This window comes from Macaca thibetana, chromosome 1 (genome assembly GCF_024542745.1).
Source record: "Macaca thibetana thibetana isolate TM-01 chromosome 1, ASM2454274v1, whole genome shotgun sequence".
Classification (NCBI taxonomy): Eukaryota; Metazoa; Chordata; class Mammalia; order Primates; family Cercopithecidae; genus Macaca; species Macaca thibetana.
The window spans coordinates 39095739-39120015 of record NC_065578.1 but is presented as its reverse complement, the minus strand read 5'-3'; the positions used below and the strand labels follow the sequence as shown (position 1 = coordinate 39120015).

Sequence of the window (24277 nt, the reverse complement as noted above, 5' to 3'; positions counted from 1 at the left end):
CTGGAACAGGAGTAAGGAAACCTGGGTTCTAGGTTCAGTATCACCACTAACTGGTGTGTGACCTTGACTAAATCCCTTTTCCTCTCTGAGCTTAATTTTCTTTATCTATAAAATGAAAATAAACAAAATGATCCTCCAAGGTTTCTTTTAGTGCTAACATTCTATGTTTCAATTGCTGCATGTGCAAAATGTCCAATTTGCCAATTGTTTGGAGACAGGAATTTTATTATCACTTGTCATTTGACTTATATTGGAGTCATTCTGCTAAAGAAAGAACAGGAAATATCACACAAGCAGGAAGTTCTTGTGTTAAAATAACTTAACCACAGGCCTCCCTGTACAAGTCATTTCCTTTCCTCTCTTATCTGTTCACAGCAATACAAATTACAAAAGATAAACTATCTAGATTAAGTTTTGGGAAGTTAGCTCCAAAGGAGAGAATAATAGAAAATTTTCAGGCCAAGACACTCAAAGAAAGCATTCTGCTGGGCTGTGGACTGCTTACCTTTTGAAGGACTGTCTCCATACCCACGGTGCATGTCAGAGGTATGGGACACTGCCTCCAGGCGGCCCACTGCCCTCTCCAATCTTTCTACCAGATTTTGCATGTCAGCCATAATGGACCACCTGCTGAAACAGATCAAATGTCATTTGTTATTTAAATATTAAATAGCACCTACAGAGAGAAAAACAGAAAGTTACTGGTCACCCCCAGGTGGATGAAGAGGATGCCAATTCTCAGGAACAGAATAGTTTAATAAAATTAAGATGTCATCTGCAAAATGGAACAATACAAAAAATCAGATAAAAAAGTAGTCTAGTATATTTACAAAATCAAAAGACCTCAGTAAGCAAGAGAACTGCTCAGGAAAAGGTGTTCACTGAAGTAAATGCTTACTCATTCAAATACTTACTCAATATTTACTATGATACTGTGTGTGGAAAGTTAGAATTTGCAAAGGATAGTCATATATATTATCTCAGTTTGAGCCTCCCGACAACTATTCAGGAGCAGAAGGATGATTACTACATGCTTAGTGATAGAAAACTTAGTTTCAGTGAAGTTAAATGACTTGCCTAGTCACACAGCCAGTTAATAGAGAAGCCAGTACTCAATTCATCTTCTGGCTCTAAGTTCAGTGTGTTTTTTCCCACAACATCCTCTGCCTGAATGTGAAATATCCCAAACCAAGATGAACAGGATATTTACTCTTCCCTCAATAATTTTTTTTTTCAGACAAAGTCTCGTTCTGTCACCCAGGCTGGAGTGCAGTGGCAGGATCTCAGCTCACTGCAAGCTCCGCCCCCCCGGGTTCAAGGGATTCTCCTGCCTCAGTCTCCCAAGTAGCTGGGGTTATAGGTGCACACCACCATGCCCGGCTAATTTTTTGTAGTTTTAGTAGTGACAGGGTTTCACTATGTTGGCTAGGCTGGTCTCGAACTCTTGACCTCAAGTAATCCACCTGCCCTGGCCTCCCAAAGTGCTCGAATTGCAGGCGTGAGCCACTGTGCCCAGTCTGCCCTCAATAATTTATAGTCTAATGGGGAGACTTAACATATGCACTAACAGCTAGGAAACAAATAGAAAAAAAATGTTAAGGTGACATAAGAAAGTTGCTGATAGAGAGGCATGAGATTTCAAAGACGGGAGGAATATATCAGCTGGAAGGATCAGATAAGGATATGATGGAGAAGCTGCCATTTGAGCCAGCCTTCAAATGAAGATGAGAAAGATCTGGACATGCAGTAGGGAAGGACACTAGACACATCCAAAAGAACTTGTTATAGATCTTTCACAAGTACTATCTTATCTGAACTAGCCTAACTCAATGTCTAATATCCCAAAGAAAGTAAGCTCCAAGAGAGAAAGGACCTTATATAGCTTGTTCCTTATTGTATACTCTACCATCTAGACTACTAGCTGGCAGGTAGTAGATGTTCAATAAATATTTATGAAGTTACGAACCTCACAAATAGCATTCCAAAACTCCAGAGGGACAAGGGTGCTAAAAGTTGCCCATAAGTCACACATAAGAGTAAAATATGATCAATGCACTGCTACATAAAGTATTTGAGACCCTAAGTGATCTCATAAAAACCAGTCAGTGAAATTTCAATCCAAGCTTTGACTTGGAAAAGATTCCATTTCATGAAAGCATCGATTCAGGTAACTGAATTCAGTTCAAGTAACTGAAGCTGAATGAACTCAACTCCCTTGAAGCTGCCTAAAATGACCAGAGCAATTATGATTCCCCCAAAGATGACAGCATGCCAGAATTATCTCAATTTAACACATTGTCCTCCCTGTGGAAGAGATAAGCAGCTCACAAGATAAAGTAAGGAAAACAATATAATCTCTGTCCATTCTTCTCTGTGTACAAGCTCTGATCTCTATGGACCCAATCACTTGTCAGAAAGTGTTGTTTAAAAGAGAAGCAAAGGAAAAAAATGAGAATGAGAACCAAACAAACCTTTCCATTCCCTGGCCTGCAGCAGCAGCAGAAGCCTCCAGGTCTATGTCTACTCTCAAATAGAGAAGACCATAAACAGTCAACATACTTTCCCTGACGTTATGACACTATCAACTGATATCTGAATTCCTGCCCTGTTCCATTATGCATACTGATCAAGGCACAGACTCACATATATACACAATCCACCACGCTATAAATCCAGGAGAAAAGGCAAGGAATGCAATAAACTCCTATGCTACCTTCCATGAACAGATACCACTCGGTTCTGTTATAAAACAAGTTCCTTCATACATGGATGTTTCAGGCTGAGACCACTGTTAACATGAAGACACAGTACATGTGTTGCTAGAGGCTGCCAGAGTTTGTGAACATTTACCAATCTTAAATGCTGAATAATAGAGCTTCATGGGACTTTGGCTCCCTTTTTCCATATTTCACTTGTATTTGTAGGCTTTCGCTGCTAAACAATCTACAGTCTGCTGTCTGACTTAAGCAGAATGAAAAAGGACAATACAGCTACCATTTATAGCTAATCTCATTTTACCACTAACCAAATACAAAAGAACAGAAACTGTTTTTTTGTTCTTGGTGGGAGTAAGATGAGATTTGAGATGTTATGGAAAACAATGTCCAGAATTGAAGCGTGACATTGTAATGTGAAAGATACACCTTTTCTCATTCCCTACACACATGTACATTCTTCAGGTGGTCACGTACACTCCTAAACCTCTGACTACCCTCATTGTAGTAATGCCAGCCTATTTGCCAGGTGGTACCACCATAACCACCTATAGACTAAAGACTACCATAACCACCTATAGGCTAAAGACTACCACAGCAGCATATCCATCTAGCTCAGGCCATTCATCTGGATTAAATTTTAGATTCAGGTCAAGTACTGTGGCTCACAACTATAATCCCAACACTCTGGAATGCCAAGGTGGGAGGAAGTGTTTAAGCCCAGGAGTCCAAGACCAGCCTGGACAACATGGCAAAATTCCATCTCTACAAAAAATAAAAAAATTAGCCAGGCATGATGGTACACACCTGTAGTCCCAGCTACCCAGGAGGCTGAGGTGGGAGAATTACCTGAGCCCAGGAGGTCGAGGATGCAATGAGTAGTGATTGTACCACTGCATTCCACTGCACTCCAGCCTGGGTGACAGAGTGAGACCCTGTCTCCAAAAAAATAAAAATAAAAATAAAAATAAAAAAATAATAAAAATCCAGCTTTCACCTAGACATCTCTACCTGGATGTCCCAAAGGCAACCTGAAATGTCCAAAACCAGAAATCATCTTCCCTAACGTTGCTCTAGCACTGCCATCAATCACCTGATTGATCAAGTCAGTAACTGGAAACTGTTAGGCAGTATTATATAGTAGGTAAGAGTGTTCTTTAGGCTGGGCGCGGTGGCTCACACCTGTAATCCCAGCACTTTGGGAGGCCGAGGCAGGCGGATCACCAGGTCAGGAGATCGAGACCATCCTGGCTAACACAGTGAAACCCCGTCTCTACTAAAAATACAAAAAATTGGCCGGGCGTGTGTGGTGGTGGGCGCCTGTAGTCCCAACTACTTGGGAGGCTGAGGCAGGAGAATGGCATGAATCCGGGAGGCAGAGCTTGCAGTAAGCCAAGATTGCGCCACTGCACTCCAGCCTGGGTGATGGAGCGAGACTCCATCTCAAAAAAAAAAAAGAGTGTTCTTTAGAGAAATCAGAGAGATTGGAGGTTTGAATAACAATATGCACTGGCTTTGTGACTATAAGGAGTTATCAAACTTTCTGAGACTCAATTTCCTTATCTTTATAATGAAGACAATAATAGTACAAAAATCCAAATGGCTTCAGTGAGAATAAATGAAGGAATTCATGTAGAAGTGCTTGGCACAGTCCTGGAAAATAGTAAGGATTCCACAAACTCCCCCACAACATCTTATCAGTCATCAAAATCCATAGGCTTATGAATAGATGCCCCTTGCCTCCATCCTGACTGATAAGAGTTAGGATAGTGGCCAGGCACAGTGGCTCACTCCTCTAATCCCAGCACTTTGGGAGGCCAAGGCAGGAGGGTTGCTTGAGGTCAGGAGTTCAAGACTAGCCTGGGCAACATAGGGAGACCTCGTCGCTACAAAAATAATTTAAAATTTTTTCTAAGCATGGTGGTGTACAACTGTGGTCTCAGCTACCTCGGAGGCTGAGGTGGGAGGACGGCTTAGGCCCAGAAGGTAGAGGCTTCAGTAAGCCATGATTGTACCACTGCACTCCAGTCTGGGCAACAAAGCAAGATCTTGTCTCAAAAAAAAAAAAAGGATATCAAGACTTCACCGGCCGGGCGCGGTGGCTCAAGCCTGTAATCCCAGCACTTTGGGAGGCCGAGATGGGCGGATCACGAGGTCAGGAGATCAAGACCATCCTGGCTAACACGGTGAAACCCCGTCTCTACTAAAAATATAAAAAACTAGCCGGGCGAGGTGGCGGGCACCTGTAGTCCCAGCTACTCGGGAGGCTGAGGCAGGAGAATGGCGTAAACCCGGGAGGCGGAGCTTGCAGTGAGCTGAGATCCGGCCACTGCACTCCAGCCTGGGCGACAGAGCGAGACTCCGTCTCAAAAAAAAAAAAAAGACTTCACCAAGATTACTGCAATGACTTCTTGGCTAGTCTCCCCTAGTTACAGTAATAAACTTTCTTCATCCATTCTCCATATTATAGTCAGAGTGATATATCTCAACATTTCCCAGAGTATTAAATGGCATTAAAGAAATATTTATATTTGCATTTGAGATATAATATTACAGTTGCATTTGACACATACCCCAGAGCATTCAGGGTAAAGTCCAAACAAGAATTCCTCTAATCTGGTCCTGTTTAATCTTCTACCACTCCTCAGTTTTATCTCTTGCTACACCTTTCCTTAGCACACTACAGTAACCTGGGACTACTTGCGTTTTCCAGAAAGAGTCATGCTTTCTCTCACTTCTGAGCCTTTATAATGCTATCCACGCTGCTTAGATGTTTTCCCTTTCCCATCTGCCCCTCTAGAACTCCTATTGTCCTTTAAGTCTCAGCTAAGGTATCACCTCCTGGGGAAGTATTTCTAGTATGTGCTACCTCAACACTATGCACTTATCTCTGTCACAACACTGCCCACACTGGTTTAAAATCATTTATTTGGCCAGGCGTGGTGGCTCATGCCTGTAATCCCAGTACTTTGGGAGGGCAATGTGGGCAATCACTTGAGGCCAGGAGTTTGAGATCAGCCTGGCCAACATGGCAAAACCCCGTCTCTACTAAATCCCGTCTCTACTAAACATACAAAAATTACCTGGGCATGGTGCCACGTGTTATAATCTCAGCTACTACAGAGGTTGAAGCACAAGAATGGCTTGAACCTGGGAAGGGGAGGTTGCAATGAGCCAAGATAGTACCCCTGCACTCCAGCCTGGGTGACAGAGCAAGATTCTGTCTCAAAACATTAGTAATAATAAAATAAAATAAAATAATTTAATAGTCTTCAGCAGAGTCTAAGAGTTTATGGCCATACTCCCCTGAATGCATCTGATCTCCTCTAGTCAACAGGCAACTAGCCACCCTAAGGCAAGGACCATGTCTTGCCGCTGTAATTCCAGTACTATAAACATAGGAGGCATTAAAAACACTGTATATTTGGCTCACGCCTGTAATCCTAGCACTTTGGGAGGCCAAGATGGGTGGATTGCGTGAGCTTAGGAGTTTGAGACCAGCTGGGCAGCATGGTGAAACCACGTCTCTACTAAAATATACAAAATTAGCCAGGCGTGGTGGTGTGTGCCTGTAGTCCCAGCTACTCGGGAGACTAAGATACAAGAATTAGTTGAACCTGAGAGAAGGAGGTTGCAGTAAGCTGAGATTGCGCCACTGCACTCCAGCCCAGGCAACAGAGTAAGATTATGTTTCAAAAAAAGAAAGAAAAAACCAGTAGGCTAATAAGGGTGTTTAAGTAAGAAATTAAATAAATAAAGGCTCTTACTCACTCTCCCCTCAACACAGCGTGGCTATCTTCCTTATTGAATCCATGGAGAAGTGGTTTTTTTCCCTTTTTTTTTTGTTTAATTTTTTGCTTCTCTGCTCTTGCAAGACCTTACAAACCCTCCTGTCTTTCAAATAAATGTTGCCTTCTCAGGCACAAATCACACTGATTAAGTACCATAAGGAAAGTACTCTTCTTAGAATATATAATATTAATTAAATATAATAATCATAGTTGTAAATGCTTAACATTATTAATCTGTTGATTCTTTTGAGACTTAAAATAATCCTGCACGGTATGTTATGCAGACATTGATCCCTGCTTTTAGAATGAAGAAACTGAACTGACATTCACAGCAGTTAAAAGCTTGCCAGAGATCAAACCACCAGTGAGTAAAGAACCCAGGCCTAGAGCACAAATATTCTGAATCCTACGCTGCGGCTCTTCTCGCTACTCCACAATGGCTTTTAAGAAATTAAGTGACTACATGGTTTATCATAGTATCCAGTCCTGACTTGTTTGCTAAGCACAGCACTATGGGCTCAAGGCCTCTTTATGGTGTCTTTAGTTACATTATTAGCATCTTCCATTTTTCTTTCTTTGAGATGGAGTCTCTCTCTGTTGCCCAGGCTGGAGTGCAGTGGTACGATCTCAGATCACTGCAACCTCCACCTCCTGGGTTCAAGCAATTCTCCTGCCTCAGCCTCCTGAGTAGCTGGGACTACAGGTGCATGCCACCACACCAGGCTAATTTTTTGTATTTTTATTAGAGATGGGGTTTCACCGTGTTAGCCAGGATGGTCTTGATCTCCTGACTTGGTGATCCACCCGCCTTGGCCTCCCAAAGTGCTGGGATTACAGGTGTGAGCCACCACGCCTGGCCAGCATCTTCCATTTTTCTGCTTTTAATTTTCTCCATGGAGGCCAACTTTTTTTCAATCACATATAGAATAGATGAGACATATTTGGAAAGCAAATGTTTAAAATAAGGCTTCTCAGGCCAGGCATGATAGCTCACACCTATAATCCCAGCACTTTGGGAGGCCGAGGCAGGAGGATGGCTTAAGGCCAGAAGTTCAAGACCAGCCTGGGCAACATAGCAAAACCTCATCTCTTTTATTAAAATAAATAAATAAGGCTTCTCCCAAATACAGAAGTATCAGAGCAGAGAACTGTATGTCTGCCTCATCTTGCTCCTTGCCATTTCTAATTGTCAATAACCAAGAACTATATGTAAACTTCCATAAATGAATGTCTGGATTCCCAACTACTTAAGCATTCATCATAAAAGCTTCAGAAACAGAGGTGGTCAAAATTACACAAATCCAAATAAAATTAGGAGACTGAGGCCTGAGTTCCAAGCTGTACATACTAACTGTGTAACTTTACACAGTCACATAACGGATTGTAATCCTCATCTAGCATACAGAGATATATAAGGATCAAAAGAGGTGATTTCATAGATATGAGTTATCACTTCAGAAGTCTTAAAATGCAATTCAAGGCCGGGCGCGGTGGCTCAAGCCTGTAATCCCAGCACTTTGGGAGGCCAAGACGGGCGGATCACGAGGTCAGGAGATCGAGACCATCCTGGCTAACACGGTGAAACCCCATCTCTACTAAAAACTACAAAAAACTAGCCGGGCGAGGTGGCGGGCGCCTGTAGTCCCAGCTACTCGGGAGGCTGAGGCAGGAGAATGGCGTGAACCCGGGAGGCGGAGCTTGTAGTGAGCTGAGATCCGGCCACTGCACTCCAGCCTGGGCAACACAGCAAGACTCCGTCTCAAAAAAAAAAAAATGCAATTCAAATGTAAAATGTGAGCACTACATATTACGTACTGGAATATAGGCTCAAGGATGGGAATTCGTCCATTCTACCTCCTGCACTGACTGTATCTTCCAGTACCTAGAAAAACTAGGCATATAGAAGATGCTAATAAAATCAAAGTGCTTAGCATTGTGGGCCTACTGAAGAAACAGACGACACATGGTCCCTCCCTTCCAGAAGCACACATATTGGTTAGGACAACAAAATAAAATGTGAATGGAATAAATACTGTAGATTATATTTGTTAACGTTTTTTGGTTTTTATTTAAAGAAAAAAAAAAAACAGCTGGGCCAAGGCAGGCGGATCACGAGGTCACGAGATCGAGACCATCCCGGCTAACATGGTGAAACCCTGTCTCTACTAAAAAAAAAAATACAAAAATAGCTGGGTGTGGTTGTGGGCACCTGTAGTCCCAGCTATTTGAGAGGCTGAGGCAGGAGAATGGCATGCATGAACCCAGCAGGCAGAGCTTGCGGTGAGCCAAGATCGCTCCACTGCACTCCAGCCTGGGCAACAAAGCAAGACTCTGTCTCAAAACAAACAAACAAACAAACAAATAAACAGGGTCTGGCTCTATTGACCAGACTGGAGTGCAGTGGTGTGTTCACAGCTCACTGCAGGCCTTGACCTCCTGAGTAGCTGGGACTACTAGGACTATAACTACATGCCACCATGCCTTGCTTTTTGTGTGTGTGTGTATGCGTGTGTGTATGTGTGTGGTAAAGACAGAGTCTCACTATGTTGCTCAGGCTAGTCTCAAACTCCTGGGCTCAAACAGTCCTCTTGCCTCAGCCTCCCAAAGTGCTAGGATTACAGATGTGAACCACCACACCCAGCCTATATTTTTAAAGGTTTTAAGGGAATATCCAGTTGGATTAGGGAAAGTTAAATTATCAGCCTATTCTTGCAGATTTTTCTTCACAGAATGTTGTTGCTATGGTTCTGAATTACATAAATATTACTACATGCTCTGAGAGTTCAGAGGAAATCAATGAGGACTGGCGGTAGTTTGGTTTCAGGAAGGAAGTGAGGCATCTTGAAGAGGTAAGAGAAAAAAGGGAAGCCATTCCAGAGCAAGTCAAAAGCAAAAAAGGAGACCAAGCAGGCTATGCACAGAAAATGTGAGTGGGTTAGCCTGTATAGAACATGGAGTATTATAGAAAACAAGGATGCATGAGCAAGCTGGGCCAGATTATGGAGGGCACTGAAAGCCAGGGAAAATTTAAATTTGATGTTGTGATAAATGTGAAGTCACTCAAGCGTTTTGAGAGTGAACGAATAATATGATGAAAGCAAAGTGCTTACAAGTACTCTGATAAACAGAATGGGATGTGGAGACAAGTGATGATATTAGGGTCTAGAAAGTTAGATCAAAAGCTGTTATTCATCTAGCTGTAAAATAAGGCTACTACAAAAGATATTTGTATTTATTTATTATTATTGTTATTTTTTGAGATGGAGTCTCATTCTGTTGCCCAGGCTGGAGTGCAATGGCATGATCTCAGCTCACTGCAACCTCCACCTCCCAGGTTCTAGTGATTCTCCTGCCTCAGCCTCTTGAGTAGCTGGAACTACAGGCATGCACGCACCACCATGCCCTGTAAATTTTTGTATTTTTAGTAGAGACAGGGTTTCACCATGTTGGCCTGGCTGGTCTCAAACTCCTGATCTCAGGTGATCCACCCACCTTGGTCTCCCAAAGTGCTGGGATGACAGGCATGAACTACGGTGCCCAGCCTACAAAAGATGTTTCAAAGGAAAAAAATCCACAACATCTGGTGTCTAACCAAATATTGGAACAAAATGAAAAGAATCAATTAACCTGTAAATAATCATCTTTAGGCAATTAAGAGACCAGCACCTGAATTAAGTGCTGTACAGAATATAAAAGAAAGGTAAAAATAGAAAAGAAAGGTAAAATAGTTTCCCTGTCCTAAGGGAGTCAAAGAGAGACAGGAGAGCAGGAGAGACAAAGCTATTGACTCACTGGTTCTCAGGATTAGAGGGATTCTAGAAATCATCTTGTAAAAATACCACCTTATGCCAGAACAGTCCTTTCAATTAGCAATTAGTCAGGCAGCCTCTGCTCAAACACCTTCAGTGATGGAGAACCCAAGACTTCTGGAGGCAGCCCATTCCATTCAGACAGCTCAAAGTATTAAAAAGTTCTTCCTTATATGGAGGCAAATCTGCCTCCCTGCAACTTCCACCCACGAATCTTGGTTCTGCCCTTGGAGGTCACATGAAACAAGTGTGCATTAAACTGAGAACAAGTACTAACTGTATGGTACTGACTGTGAGCACAGTAGCATTCAGAGAAGGGAGACAAAGATGACTCCAGATTTGCAAATATGGGGGCCTTAAGAGAATAATGACATTATGGGCAGAAATGGGTTGTGGCAAGTTCTAGTTAGGGCAACAAGATGAGGTCAGTTTTGGAAATGCTGGGTTTGAAAAGAAGACAAAGCTTCTAAGTGGAAATGACTAGCAAGTATTTAGAAATGAAACCTGGGAAACAATCAAGACTGGAGATAATGTTTGCAAATCATTGGCAAAGAACTATCATGAAGTCATGAGAATAGACCAGCTCTTGGAGGGATATCATGCAGAGCAAAAAGAAACTATGAGCTTGATTATCCAGCAATGTCTATTGTGGTTTGAAACCAAACAACCAGGCCGGGCGCAGTGGCTCATGCCTGTAATCCCAGCACTTTGGGAGGCTGAGGCAGGTGGATAACCTGAGGTCAAGAGTTTGAGACCAGCCTGGCTAAAATGGCGAAACCTCGTCTCAACTAAAAATACAAAAATTAGCCAGGCATGGTGGTGCACGCCTGTAATCCTAGAAATCATCTTGTAAAAACACCATCTTATGCCAGAACTGAGGCACAAGAATCTCTTGAACCCAGGAGGCTGAGGTTGCAGTGACCCGAGATCGCGCCACTGCACTCCAGCCTGGGTGACAGAGAGACACCCTGTCTCAAAAAAAAAATCAGAAATGGCTAGGATTCCTGCCAAAGCTGCTTCACACTCTCATACTTCTAACAACTTAACCCAATTCCTTCTGCCTATTCAAGGAAGTCATTCAGAAGTAAATGGAACCAGGTTACTCGTGCAGTTCTTGTCACATCCCACCAGGCAATGAAGCCAGTAGCATGAATTTCCACTTGAGTAGGAAGTTGCTATGCTTGAAATGTTTTCTACTTTGTCCCATAGTTGTTTTTCTAAGTCATCATCCTTAAGTAAAATTGAAAAGAAAGCAACCGTACAAATCAGCCTATCTACTATGGTAGCCCAATTGATTTGCTTCAAAATGCTTCTCTTGCCCTTAATTTTGTAATCCTGTTCCTGAGGTTTTATCCTAAGAAAGTAAATCATAATGTGAGGAAAGTGATAAGCATGGAGATGTTTGCTGCAATGTTAGATCTATCGATCTATCTGTATCTATCTTGGACTTCTAATTATAGGGGAACAGCTAAATGGAGTGTGGAAAAAAAACTTGAACACAAAATTTACAATATTTGTCACATGTGGGTGATGGGGTTTTTGACAATTTCTACCTCAGTGTTCCAAACTTTCTTTTAACATATAATCTTTTATAATGATAATAAAAATCTCTACTTGGGTATCTCTTCTAAATTACCACTAAACTATATATTAGTTAGTTCTACTTCTAATAAATTCTTATCACTAGGTTTTAACATGTCACAAAGTAAAACCTACACATGCTACCAGAAGATACAAGTTGGCTTATCACAGAAACCAAATAACAGGAACCACTTTGCCCCAGTAAAGATGCCAGTTAGGCCAGGTACAATGGTTCATGCCTGTAATCCCAGCACTTTGGGAGGCCGAGAAGGGCAGATCACCTGAGGTAAGGAGTTCGAGACCAGCCTGGCCAACGTGGCAAAACCCTGTCTCTTTAGCCAGGCATGGTGGTGGGCACCTGTAATCCCAGTTACTCAAGAGACTGAGGCAGGAGAATTGCTTGAGCCTGGGAGGTAGAGGTTGCAGTGAGCCGAGGTCAGGCCACTGCACTCCAGCCTGGACAGAACAAGACACCATCTCAAAAAAAAAAAAAAAAAAAAAAAAAAAAAGATGCCATCTAAATCTAACCCAAATCAGGAGCCACTGTTCTCCTCTAAGCATTTGGTTTCACTGATTAAACCAATGACATTTAGTGCCTGAGTCACTGCCACCCAAGGTTTAGATTTAAAAAGAATGGCCTATCTTCTAGGGAGAGAAGGAATCCAACCCATTATCAACACCTGCCTCCTGTTTCCTCCTTACGCATGTCCTTTATCTGAAACTCCAGAAGTGAGTAAAGTTACTGTATAAAGTGAAATTAGACTTGGGAACTAGCTGTTTCAATGTCTGGGGCAAACAGGTAACTTTGTGTGGTCATGGGTTCTCTTCTCTCCTATGTTCAAAGAATATTATGAAGACTAACTGCACAGAGCATTCAGCAGTCCCTTTCTACTTCTACATGTGTTATAGCGTATAAGGGAAAACCGTATTGACTGATTTCAGCTTGAATAGTTGCTTTAAAAGAACAGCATTTCCCACTCTCATATTTAAAGATGGATTCAAGGATGACGTTTGTCCTTAGCCATGATTCATCTACAAGTAGAAATATGGAAATATTGTAAGTCTATAATTAACTAAAGTATAGGAATTTCAATGCCCTCTGGAGGGAAAAAAATGCCCTCTGGAGGAAAACAAAACAAAACAAAACAAAACAAAGCAAGCCTGCTCCTTCCATTAAACATTTCAACTATTTTCCAGCCAAATGGGAAAGTTTGGCACAAAAGGTCTGGTAATACAAGGCAAACAAAGCAGCACTGTAGCTGAGGCATATTTTTAGAACTTTGTTTTTATCAGGTTAACATACAGTACATCAAGAAGAAATTGCATGGTGAAGCTGTAGCTGCATTAATTTAAGGTTATGAAACTACAGTCATGCATTACGTAATGACATTTTGGTCAATGATGGACCACATATACAACAGTGGTCCCATAAGATTACAATACCCTATTTTTACTGTACTTTAAAAATGTGGCCAGGAACGGTGGCTCATGCCTATAATCCTAGCCCTTTGGGAGGCTGAGGCTGGCGGAAGGTCAGGAGTTTGAGACCAGCCTGGCCAATATAGTTAAACCCCATCTCTACTAAAAATACAAAAATTAGCCGGGCGTGTTATTGCACACCTGTAGTCCCAGCTACTCGGGAGGCTGAAGCAGAAGAATTGCTTGAACCCGGCAGACAGAGGTTGCAGTGAGCAGTGAGCCAAGATCATGCCACTGCACTCCAGCCCGGGTGGCAGAGTGAGACTCAGTCTCAAAAAAAAAAAAAAAAAAAAAAACAGTTTAGATAAACAAATACTTACACTGTGTTACAAACTGCCTACAGTATTAGATACAGTAACATACTATACAGGTTTGTAGCCCAGGAGCAATAAGTTACACCATATAGTCTAGATGTGCAGTACCATCTAAATTTGTGCAAGTACACTCTATGATGTTCCCACAATGATGAAATCACCTAATGACAAATTTCTCAGGATGTATCCCTGTCATTAAGCAACACATGACTGTATAATTTTATCAACTAAAATAAATGTGAATACTCGATAAACTATATGCAACTTTAGTGTTTGTTTTTTGTTGTTGTTGTTGTTGTTTTGAGACAGAGCCTTGCTCTGTCACTCAGGCTGGTGCAGATCATGCAGTGGTGCGATCTTAGCTCACTGCAACCTCCACCTCCCCAGTAGTTGGGATTACAGGTATACGCCACCACACCTGGCTAATTTCTGTATTTTTCGTAGGGACGGGGTTTCACCATGTTGGCCAGGCTGGTCTCGAACTCCTGACCTCAGGTGATCTGCCCACCTTGGCCTCCCAAAGTGCTGGGATTACAGGCATGAATCACCACGCCTAGCATATACGCAACTTTAAAATAAATAGTCCCGGCCTGGTGCGGTGGCTCACACCTGTAATCCCAGCACTTTGGGAGGCCGAGGTGGGTGGATCACCTGAGGTTGGGAGTTCGAGACCAGTCTGACCAACAAGGAGAAACCCCATCTTCACTAAAAAAAATACAAAATTAGCTGGGCGTGGTGGCGTATGCCTGTAATCCCAGCTACTCGGGAGGCCAAGACAGGAGAATTGCTTGAACCCAGGAGGCGGAGATTGAGGTGAGCCGAGATCGTGCCACTGCACTCCAGCCTAGGCAACAAGAGTGAAACTCCATCTCAAAAATAAAAAATAAAAAATAAAATAAATAGTCCCTGTCCACTAAAACCAAGCACTCTGAATACAAGCAACGCGAACAAAACAGGAATCTACATAATTTTCAATAGAGAGGGAAATCTGCTGACTTACACTGCAAACAAAGAAGCTTGCTTCTAGTACTTAAATCAATGGCATTTCTCTAAGATCACATCTGCCAGGTGTGGTGGCTCATGCCTGTAATCCCAGTGACTCAGGAGACTGAGGCCAGAGAATCACCTGAGGCCAGGGGTTTGAGATCAGCCCAGACAACATAGTGAGACCCTATCTCTGAAAAAAATCAAACTTTTGGCCAAGCGTGCAGTGGCTCATGCCTGCAATTCCAGCACTTTGGGAGGCTGAGGTGGGTGGTTCCGTTGAGGAGTTTGAGATCAGCCTGCCCAACATGGCAAAACCTTGTCCCTACTGAAAATACAAAAATTAGCTGAGTGTGGTGGTGTGTGCCTGTAGTCCCAGCTACTCGGGAGGCTGAGGCGGGAGAACTGCTTGAACCCGGGAGGGGGAAGCTGCAGTGAGCCTAGATTGGGCCACTGCACTCCAGCCTGGGCAACGGAGCAAAACTCCATCTCAAAAAAACAAAAAACAAAAGAAAGAAAAAACACTGTAGTCCCAGCTACTCAGGAGGCTGAGGTGAGAAGATTACTTGAACCCAGAAGTTGGAGGTTGCAGTGAGCCATGACTGCAACATTGTACTCCAACCTGCACACCCAGAAATTCCTTGAAGGGTAATTTCTTGAGGCTTCAACAAAAACAAATGATTCATTCATTGCAGGGTACTGAGTGCTTATCATGTACCATTGACTGTGCTAAGTATGGCTATGGGGCCTGCCCTCACAGAATTTAGTTGGGGACATTGTACAATCATAGCTACGATACTTTCTAATGCAGCAATTCTCAACCAGGGGCAATTTTGTCCTCCAGGAGACATATGGCAATGTCTGAAGACATTTTTGATTGTCACAACTGAGGAAGTGTTATTGGCATCTACTGGGTAGAGACAGATGCTGCTTAATATCCTACAATACACAGGACAACTCCATAATAAAGAATTATATGGCCCAAAATGTCAATTGGGCCAACGTTGAGAAACCCTGTTCTAATTTAACAAGGAGCATAGGGAGGTGCGAAAGGTTAAGTAAATGCTAGTTCAGGACTTTCTAAATTAGAAAGTCAACGTGTACCATCTAATAAAAATTAAGATAAGGGCCTAAACTGTGGAGAACTCTGTAAGATGGACAAAAGAGTCTAGAATTGATTCTTTGCAAATATGAAGTCAGTGAAGAGTAACAAGATGAAAAATGCTTCTTCTTAGAGAACTTTAAATTAAAGATTAGTCTGGTTGTCACAGAGAAGCTGAAGTATAGGTCATGAATGCCAGGTTAGCACAAATAAAGAAAGAAACTGATGGCAACATTTCAAAGGAATAATCACTAGGATTGGGTAAGATACCGCTCAAGAACTCTCAGATTTCAAATCTCAGCATTAAATTTCAAACCAGAGGTTCAGCTTCCAGTGACACTTTGCATTTGCTTAAGTTAAAAGAAAAATCTTTGATTCACAATACTTCACAAAAAACTGAAAGGAGGAAGTCACCTTTTTTTTTTCTTGTAGAGACAGGGGTCTCACTATGTTGACCAGGTTAGTCTCCAATTCAGCCTCAAGAAAGTAACTTTTTAGCCGGGCGTGGTGGCTCAAGCCTGTAATCCCAGCACTTTGGGAGGCCGAGGCGGGTGGATCACGAGGTCAGGAGATCGAGACTATCCTGGCTAACATGGTGAAACCCCGTCTCTACTAAAAATACAAAAAACTAGCTGGGCGTGGTGGCGGGCGCCTGTAGTCCCAGCTACTTGGGAGGCTGAGGCGGGAGAATGGCGTGAACCCAGGAGGCGGAGCTTGCAGTGAGCCGAGATCACGCCACTGCACTCCAGCCTGGGATACACAGCGAGACTCCATCTCAAAAAAAAAAAAAAAAAAAAAAAAAAAGTAACTTTTTAAAAGCTAAAAAAAAAAATAACTGCAACCAGGAAAAAGGTTGAGAATAAGAGATCATCCGTGAGAATAAAAGATCATCTGTAGGTTGGAAACAAAACATTTTACAGACTCAATAGCTAACCTCCAAAGCAAAAATATACTCACTGAATCTTAACAATATCACCACCTTTGGTTTGCACATCAGGCTGTATTCTACAAAGTACTTTCACTGCTACCATTTTATTTAAACTTCTCTGAGATATCAATTATGCCCACCTAATTGAGGAAGTATTTCTGGAAAAAGCGAGAAACTCCTTTTTTCTTTTTTTTTGAGACAGAGTCTCATTGTCACCCAGGCTGGAGGGCAGTGGTACAATCTCAGCTCACTGCAACCTCCACCTTCCGGGTTCAAGTGATTCTCCTGCCTCAGCCTCCCGAGCAGCTGGGACTACAGGTGTGCGCCACCACGCCCAGCTAATTTTTGTATTTTTAGTAGAGACGGTGTTTCACCATGTTGGCCAGGCTGGTCTTGAACTCCTGATATCAAGTGATTTGCCCACCTCAGCCTCCCAGAGTGCCAGGATTACAGATGTGAGTCACTGTGCCAGGCCCAGAAATGTATTTATGCTGGACCTGGGCAAATCAATCAGCAAACTGCCAACCACAAAATCAAATCCAAACAAATTCAACAAGGTATTAAAAGCCCTTTACCCCCGGGCGCGGTGGCTCACACCTGTAATCACAACACTTTGGGAGGCCAAGGCGGGCGGATCACGAGGTCAAGAGTTCAAGACCAGCCTGGCCAGCATGGTAAAACCCTGTCTCTACTAAAAAGACAAAAATTAGCAGGGCATGGTGGCGTGCACCTGTAATCCCAGTTACTCGGGAGGCTGAGGCAGGAGAATTGCTTGAACTTGGGAGATGGAGGTTTCAGTGAGCCGAGATGGCGCCACTGCACACCAGCCTGGGCAACAGAGCAAGACTCCGTCTCAAAACAAACAAACAAACAAACAAACAAAAGCCCTTCACAACTTGGCTGACATCTAACCTTTTTTGCAGTCTGGTCTTCTGCAAAACTCCAGGCCCCAGTATTTCACTAAACAATTCAGGCCCTCTCCTGTCTCCGTTATTTTTACTCTTGCTGTTTCCTTTAGCTGACCCACCTTATTAGACATCTTTGCCTGGATGTGCTACAAACACCTCAAACTAAAAACATTCAAAATGCATTTTTTTTCCCATGTCACTTCCCTAATTTACCTCTCATACTCTTTATCTGAATGGTACTACCCAGTTCCCTAAGACAGAAAGCCAGGCAATTGTGCTACTCTTACTTCTTCATTCCCATAATCAGCCTCCAATTCTACGGATTCTATCTTCTTAATATTGCTCACATATGATCCCTCTACATTCCCATTTCCACCGTCTTAGTTCATGTCTTAGTTCATGTCTACAGCAAGAGCTTCCAAACACTGGTTTACTTCCCCCATAGGCCTGGTCCCCTCCTACTTGACAGAATGAACTTTCTAAAATATAAATCTGATGACATCATTTTCCTGCATAAAACCCTTCAAAGCATCTCTATAGCTTTCAGGGTAAAAATCCAAATTCTTTAGCATGACTTACAATGTCCTCCACATATGACTGACCTGACCACATCTCACTTCCTCCACTTCCCCAACCATTACTAGAATTCCAGTGACACTGAACTAGTCGTGGTCTTTCAGCTGTCCAGTTCTCCAGGTCCTTGCACCTGTAGTAGTCTCTGCCTGGAAATCCCTTTTCCAGATTCCCTATATAGCTAAATAAATATTTCAAGAGTTAGCCTCCCATTTCCTCCTGGAAGCCTGGACAACTGGCTCAGGTATTTCTCCTCTGTGCTCTTGTAGCCCTGTGCTATGCGCTATGAAACTGTAAGCCATCCCTCATTTACTTGTCTATTTCCTCTCCCACTGTAAACTCCAGAAGAACTGTATTCTTTGCCACAAAGGCTGTCTCATTAAAATGTGCCTCATACATGCTAAGGTCTTAACAAATATCTGGTGGGGCCGGGCACGGCGGCTCACGCCCATAATCCCAGCACTTTGGGAGGCCGAGGTGGGGGATCACCTGAGGTCAGGAGTTTGAGAGCAGCCTGGCCTTCACGGGGAAACCCCATCTCTACTAAAAATACAAATAAATAAATTAATTAAAGTCTGGTAAATGATAAATGTGCTGATCTGCTCAAGGATTTTCACTTGAAGAGAGATCCCACAAAGAGCTTCAACTGACACAGTTCTGATGCTAACCTGTCTCAAATGTTCTCATTCCCCTCTTCGAACACATTCCTATTTATCCTTCAAAATTCATCTTAAAAACTCTGCTTCTTCAGAAGGGCTTTTCCTGAACCCCTTGTTACATACTTTCAGAGCACCGTGTTCTTTCCTAACTCTCATCAACATAATTATTTCTTAAACATCCCTGCAAACAGTGCTAGCTCCATGCGGGCAGGGTCTACATTGTTTTGTTTTAAAGCTGCATTCCCCGCATCTGGGAAAATGCTGGCACAGAATAAACACAATTTGTTACGCTGAATTTAATCCTGTGGGGTCAGCAGAGATCTCCACTTAAATGATGAACAAAAGGAGGCTCAAAGAAGTTAAATAAGGCACCTATGGCCATAGACACTTGGCACTGCGGCCAGACCAAACCTGAGCCGTCTGGTTTCAGGTCCAGAAGTACACACCTTCAATAAAGTTAGCCTGGCTTTTCAAAACAAGAGCAGCAGCCGAGGAGGAAAAGGAGGATATCTGCCCGTAAATACAAGGATTTGCCCGCCTCTCTTTTAAAAACTCCCTAGGCATTTCAAACGGCTCAATTTGGGAAGAGGGGAAAAAAAAGTTCCACGCAGCGATGGCCTTTGACCTGCAGCAGCCTTAGGGGCAACACCGACCGGAAGACCATCCCAAGTTAGAGAGGTTCCGAGCAACAAGGGAAGGAACCGGGGCTGGTCATCTTACGAACCAGGACCATGATTCTGATTATTTTCCTCACTCGCTATATATCTCGGACTAGCCTCTTCTCTAGGGATCAATTTACCCATCAGTGCAATGGGAGCATCAACAGGGAACAGGAAAGACTCTCCGATCTCGGAGGTTCCTTCCAGTCAGAGCACCTCAGGAATCAGGCCTCCGCTGAAAATGATGGGCGGCACTGCGAAATCGGGCAGAGGGGCCTCCCTCGGGCAACCGGACTCAGCTGCTCACCCCGGCCCCACCTCAAGAGACCGCGCCCAGGAGTCCGGGTCGGCCTGAGGGCCTCAGCCCCGGCCCTCTCGGCAGGGTTCACGACACGCGCGCAGGCCAGAAGGGCCATTAACAACACCAGGGGCCCATGGGCCGCGGAGGAGACCCCAGTCCCTACCAAGCTGCACACCCTCACCTCAGAGTTCTGCCTCACCTCCGGACTACGATCAGCCGCTCTCCGCTTCCGGCAAGAACCGCCCAGCAATCTCCGCGCGACCCACTTCCGGGCCCTCACTGGGCGCGGCACCCCCACCGGAAATGAGCCGCCGGCTGAAGCGCTAGGCTGGCCCGCGACTGGGCAGGAAGTCTCACGGCCCCGCTCGTGACTCCGCCCCCCTTTGCCACGCCCCGGAGAAAGCGGCCCAGCTCGCACAGAGGGCACTTGGGGAAGAGCCCCGCCCTCAAGGCGGGAGCGACGCGAGCAGGGCGGGCTCACAAGCGAGGTCACGCCCTCGTCCCGCTTTACCTACCCGGAATCGTCCCCGAGACCCGGGCGCAGGAAGGGCAGAAGTCCCTGGCTAAGCTCCTCTCTGGAAGGAACAGAAGAGTGGCCAGTTCTCTGTCAGCTTGGTCTCAGTGGCAGAGGCCGGTTCCTTTCCGCTGCAGTCCGGAAAGGGTCTTGGAACGACTGGGGTCCAGGATTCTCTGAGGGCAGGAATCCGGTCGGCCGTCAGCTCTTGGTGGGGATCGAGGCCAAGCTCCCCCTGTCTCTGGGCGTGCATACCTCGGTTTCCCCGTTTGTGACGTGGGAAGGCAATTAGTCTGGACATTGTTGTGGGAGGACTTGCGGAGACTGGGCGCAGGGTGTGGGGGTCAGTGAGGGCGCTGTGGGTCAGCCTCAGCCCGGGTGGCAGTCCCGGGACTGGGAAGGTAAGAAACCCTCCGCTCTCACCCCACTTCCTGTTTGGTCGGTGTGTTTTGTGACCATAGATGGTCAGGTCTGGGGCCGCGCTAGAGCCTCCGCCCTTGTGGTTTTGGAGCCCTTCCTCCCGGCGCGCAGGGTGTGGTCCCCGAGAGTAAGATGAGCAAAATTAAAGCAGATCCTGCACCCACCATGCTGAAATCCGGCTTCTGAGGCAGCCTCGCCCTGGGCTGCGCGGGCCCAGGCGGCTGCTACTCGGTTCAGGGGGAGGTTCCGCACGGTGGCTGCCGCGCGCAGGGGAGGATTCACTTCCTTGCTCCTTGGGCTGGGAGATCCGATATTTGTTCCCTCAAGACTCACGCTCTCCAACCGGTCATTATCCTCCCACAAAGATTTATTTCTAGAAAAAACTGGCGAGTGCCACAGTTCCCGCCCCTTCGGCTGAAAGACTGTGACAGCTCCGTGTTTCAAGTTGAATGCAGGAGTTATATGCCAGAGTCAATCATTCAACAACTAAAGTTCTTATAATAACAGCTACCATTTACTGCACGCTGACTACTTGCCAGACCTATGCTGAGTTCTTCAAGCGTATTTTCATTTACTCCTAATAGCAACTCTCGGTGGTTGGTACCATTATGTCCTCTGGTTTTCAAATGAGGAAGCTGAATAACTTGCCAAGGTCAGAAAATAACTGTTGAAACTGAAGGAAACACATCTGTCTGACTCTAAATCCCATGAGCTTAATTAGCCCCTGTGATAGACCACACTGCAGTCATTTGAGGCAGTTTTGAGGCGGTGAATGCCTCTGGATCTGGAGACACACTGGGTTCCAGTGCTGGCATAGGCCCTCTACTAGGGGTCAGACTTTGGTCAGGTTACTTTGGACGGGTTACTGAGCCTCTTCCTAACTATATGACTCCCAGCATGTTTAAAAGAACATGACAACATGAAAAAATATGGTATAAAAGTCATAGTATATTTTAAATATTGACATTTAACTAAAAACACTGTCTCTCACACAAACTCTAACTTTATTTGGATATAGTCTTTGACTCTGCATTTGGTTCTTCTAAATCTCTTTCTGGATTAGGGACAGAAGGAACATAGACCGTACATGCATTCTAGAGGAAGAGGAGAGAGAAGAGGAAGCAGGAAGGAGAAGGAAGAAAGTTTCCTCATCTATCAAATGGGGAATATTCATGGGGCTGTAATGAGAAACAGAAGCAGTAATGTATGTGAAACCACTTTGTAAAATGCTTCATTATAAAGAATGTACACACGACTTAAGTTACAGCCCCTGCCCTAAGGAATGTCCGGTCTTTTAAGAAGTCTAGATACATGCACTTGTAACTCCAGTAAGAGATTGGAAGATAGTTGAAGAACATCCATCACATGAAGGGCTGGGCGCAGTGGCTCACATCTGTAATCCCAGCACTTTGGGAGGCTGAAGCAGGCAGATCATGAGGTCAAGAGATCAAGACCAGCCTGGCCAATATGGTGAAACCCTGTCTCTACTAAAAAATACAAAAATTAGCTGGGCGTGGTGGCAGGCATCTGTAGTCCCAGCTACTTGGGAGTCTGAGGCAGAAGAATCGCTTGAACCCGGGAGGTGGTGGTTGCAGTGAGCTGAGATTGTGCCACTGTACTCTAGCCTGGCGACAGAGCGAGACTCTGTCTCAAAAAAATAAATAAATAAAAGAATATCTGTAACATGTATTTATGCACTGAAAAAAATTATTGAGCTACATAGTAGCAATTATTGGAAGAGTTCAATAATTGCTATGTTATTTTGTACCAAGCACAACTGGGGATCCAGCAGTGGACAAGTCAGACCCTGTTACTGCTCTCATGGTGCTTACAGTCTATTTTGGAAATAGTATTACCATTTGGAGTGGTCATCAGAAGATGTGCTGCCTTCTGTCTTCCAGCTTTTTCCTCCTCACTGATCTTGCCCCTTGTCCAGGACCCATTGCTTCATCCGTGGTGAGTTCTCATCTAGCACATGTTCAGTGAGTGCCTTGAATTCAGAATAGTAATTTCCTAGGCAGAGATGGACGGACAGATCGTTGCAGAGCAAACATGAATGAACAGTAATGGAGATGGGAATCTGTGCTGGGCTGAGGTGAGAGGTTCCTGCAGGAGAGGAGTAGGAGATAAGGCTAAAGAAAAGGGGGTTGAGCAAACTGCCGGGCCAGAGAGGTCAAACCTTAGTGAGAAAGCAAGGAGGCACTAGTCATACTGTATTTTAGAAATAAAAATCTAGGGCCGGGCGCGGTGGCTCAAGCCTGTAATCCCAGCACTTTGGGAGGCCGAGACGGGCGGATCACGAGGTCAGGAGATCGAGACCATCCTGGCTAACCCGTTGAAACCCCGTCTCTACTAAAAAATACAAAAACTTAGACGGGCGAGGTGGCAGGCGCCTGTAGTCCCAGCTACTCGGGAGGCTGAGTGAGAAGCTCGCCAGTCTCTCACTCGGGAGAATGGCGTGAACCCGGGAGGCGGAGCTTGCAGTGAGCTGAGATCCGGCCACTGCACTCCAGCCTGGGTGACAGAGCGAGACTCCGTCTCAAAAAAAAAAAAAAAAAAAAAAGAAATAAAAATCTAGCTACTGTGTAGGGCATGGCCTTCAGTGGGCAACAAAAGAGGCAGGGAGAACTGCTAGAAGATAAGCACAAAGATCTAATCAGAATCTGAATCAAAGCTGTGGTATGCGGATGCAATCAAGGAGAGAATGCAGAAGATACTGTTCTCATAAAGGGGGAAATGATGGTGATGATAAAAAGATAATAAATGAAAAGGGGATAATTTGCATATGAGACTTCAGACTAGATCTGGTACAGGTCCTATGGTTTGAATGTTTGCATCCTCTCCAAAATTCATGTTGAAACTTAATCCCTAATGCAATAGTATTAAGAGGTGAGGCCGTTCAGAGGTGAGCAGGCCACAAGGGCACCTCTCTGGTGGATGAGATTATGCCCACTAAAAGGGCTGAGGGAACTAGCTAGGCCTTTTGCCTTTTTGCTTTCTGTGCAGCTAGAAGGTGCCCTCTTAGAAGCAGAGACCAGGCCCCCACCAGACACTGAACCTGCTGGCATCTTGATCTTGAACTTCCAGCCTCCAGAACTATAGGAAATAATTTTATTGCCGGGTGCAGCAGCTCACATATGTAATCCCAGCACTTTGGGAGGCCGAGGCGGGTGGATCACCTGAGGTCAGGAGTTCGAGACCAGCCTGGCCAATATGGCAAAACCTCATCTCTACTAAAAATCCAAAAATTAGCCAGGTGTGGTGGTGGGCGCCTCTAGTCTCAGCTACGCAGCCATAAACCCAGCTACTCGAATCTCCTGCTGAGGCAGGAGAATCACTTGAACCTGAGAGGTAGAGGTTGCAGTGAGCTGAGATCACACCACTGCATTCCAGTCTGGGTGACACAGCAAGACCGAAAGATAGAGAGAGAGAGAGAGAGAGAGAGAGAGAGAGAGAGAAATAAAGAAATGTGTATTATTTATGAAGTGCCCAGTCTAGGTATTTTGTTATAGCAGCAGGAATGAACTAAGACCATGTATAC

The 24277-nt window shown here is 44.4% G+C and overlaps 2 protein-coding genes across 7 annotated transcripts in view; one reads left to right on the top strand and one right to left on the bottom strand.

Annotated features, from left to right (window-relative positions):
- Positions 1-24277, top strand: part of NT5C1A (5'-nucleotidase, cytosolic IA) — a 569993-nt gene that overhangs the window by 168681 nt on the left and 377035 nt on the right. The gene's annotated exons all lie outside the window — the stretch shown is intronic.
- CAP1 (cyclase associated actin cytoskeleton regulatory protein 1) overlaps positions 1-24277 on the bottom strand; it is a 381786-nt gene that overhangs the window by 12290 nt on the left and 345219 nt on the right. The window contains exons 2-3 of one of the 6 annotated variants that reach the window (XM_050799218.1): positions 20002-20047; positions 506-627 (exon numbers count right to left, since the gene is read on the bottom strand). In XM_050799218.1, the coding sequence (XP_050655175.1) occupies positions 506-617 (112 nt within the window). In that variant the 5' untranslated portion in view covers positions 618-627; positions 20002-20047. Of the gene's footprint in view, positions 1-505; positions 631-19983; positions 20732-24277 lie in introns of those variants that run through there. The other 5 variants (XM_050799231.1, XM_050799225.1, XM_050799241.1 and 2 more) reach the window with 5 other exon arrangements.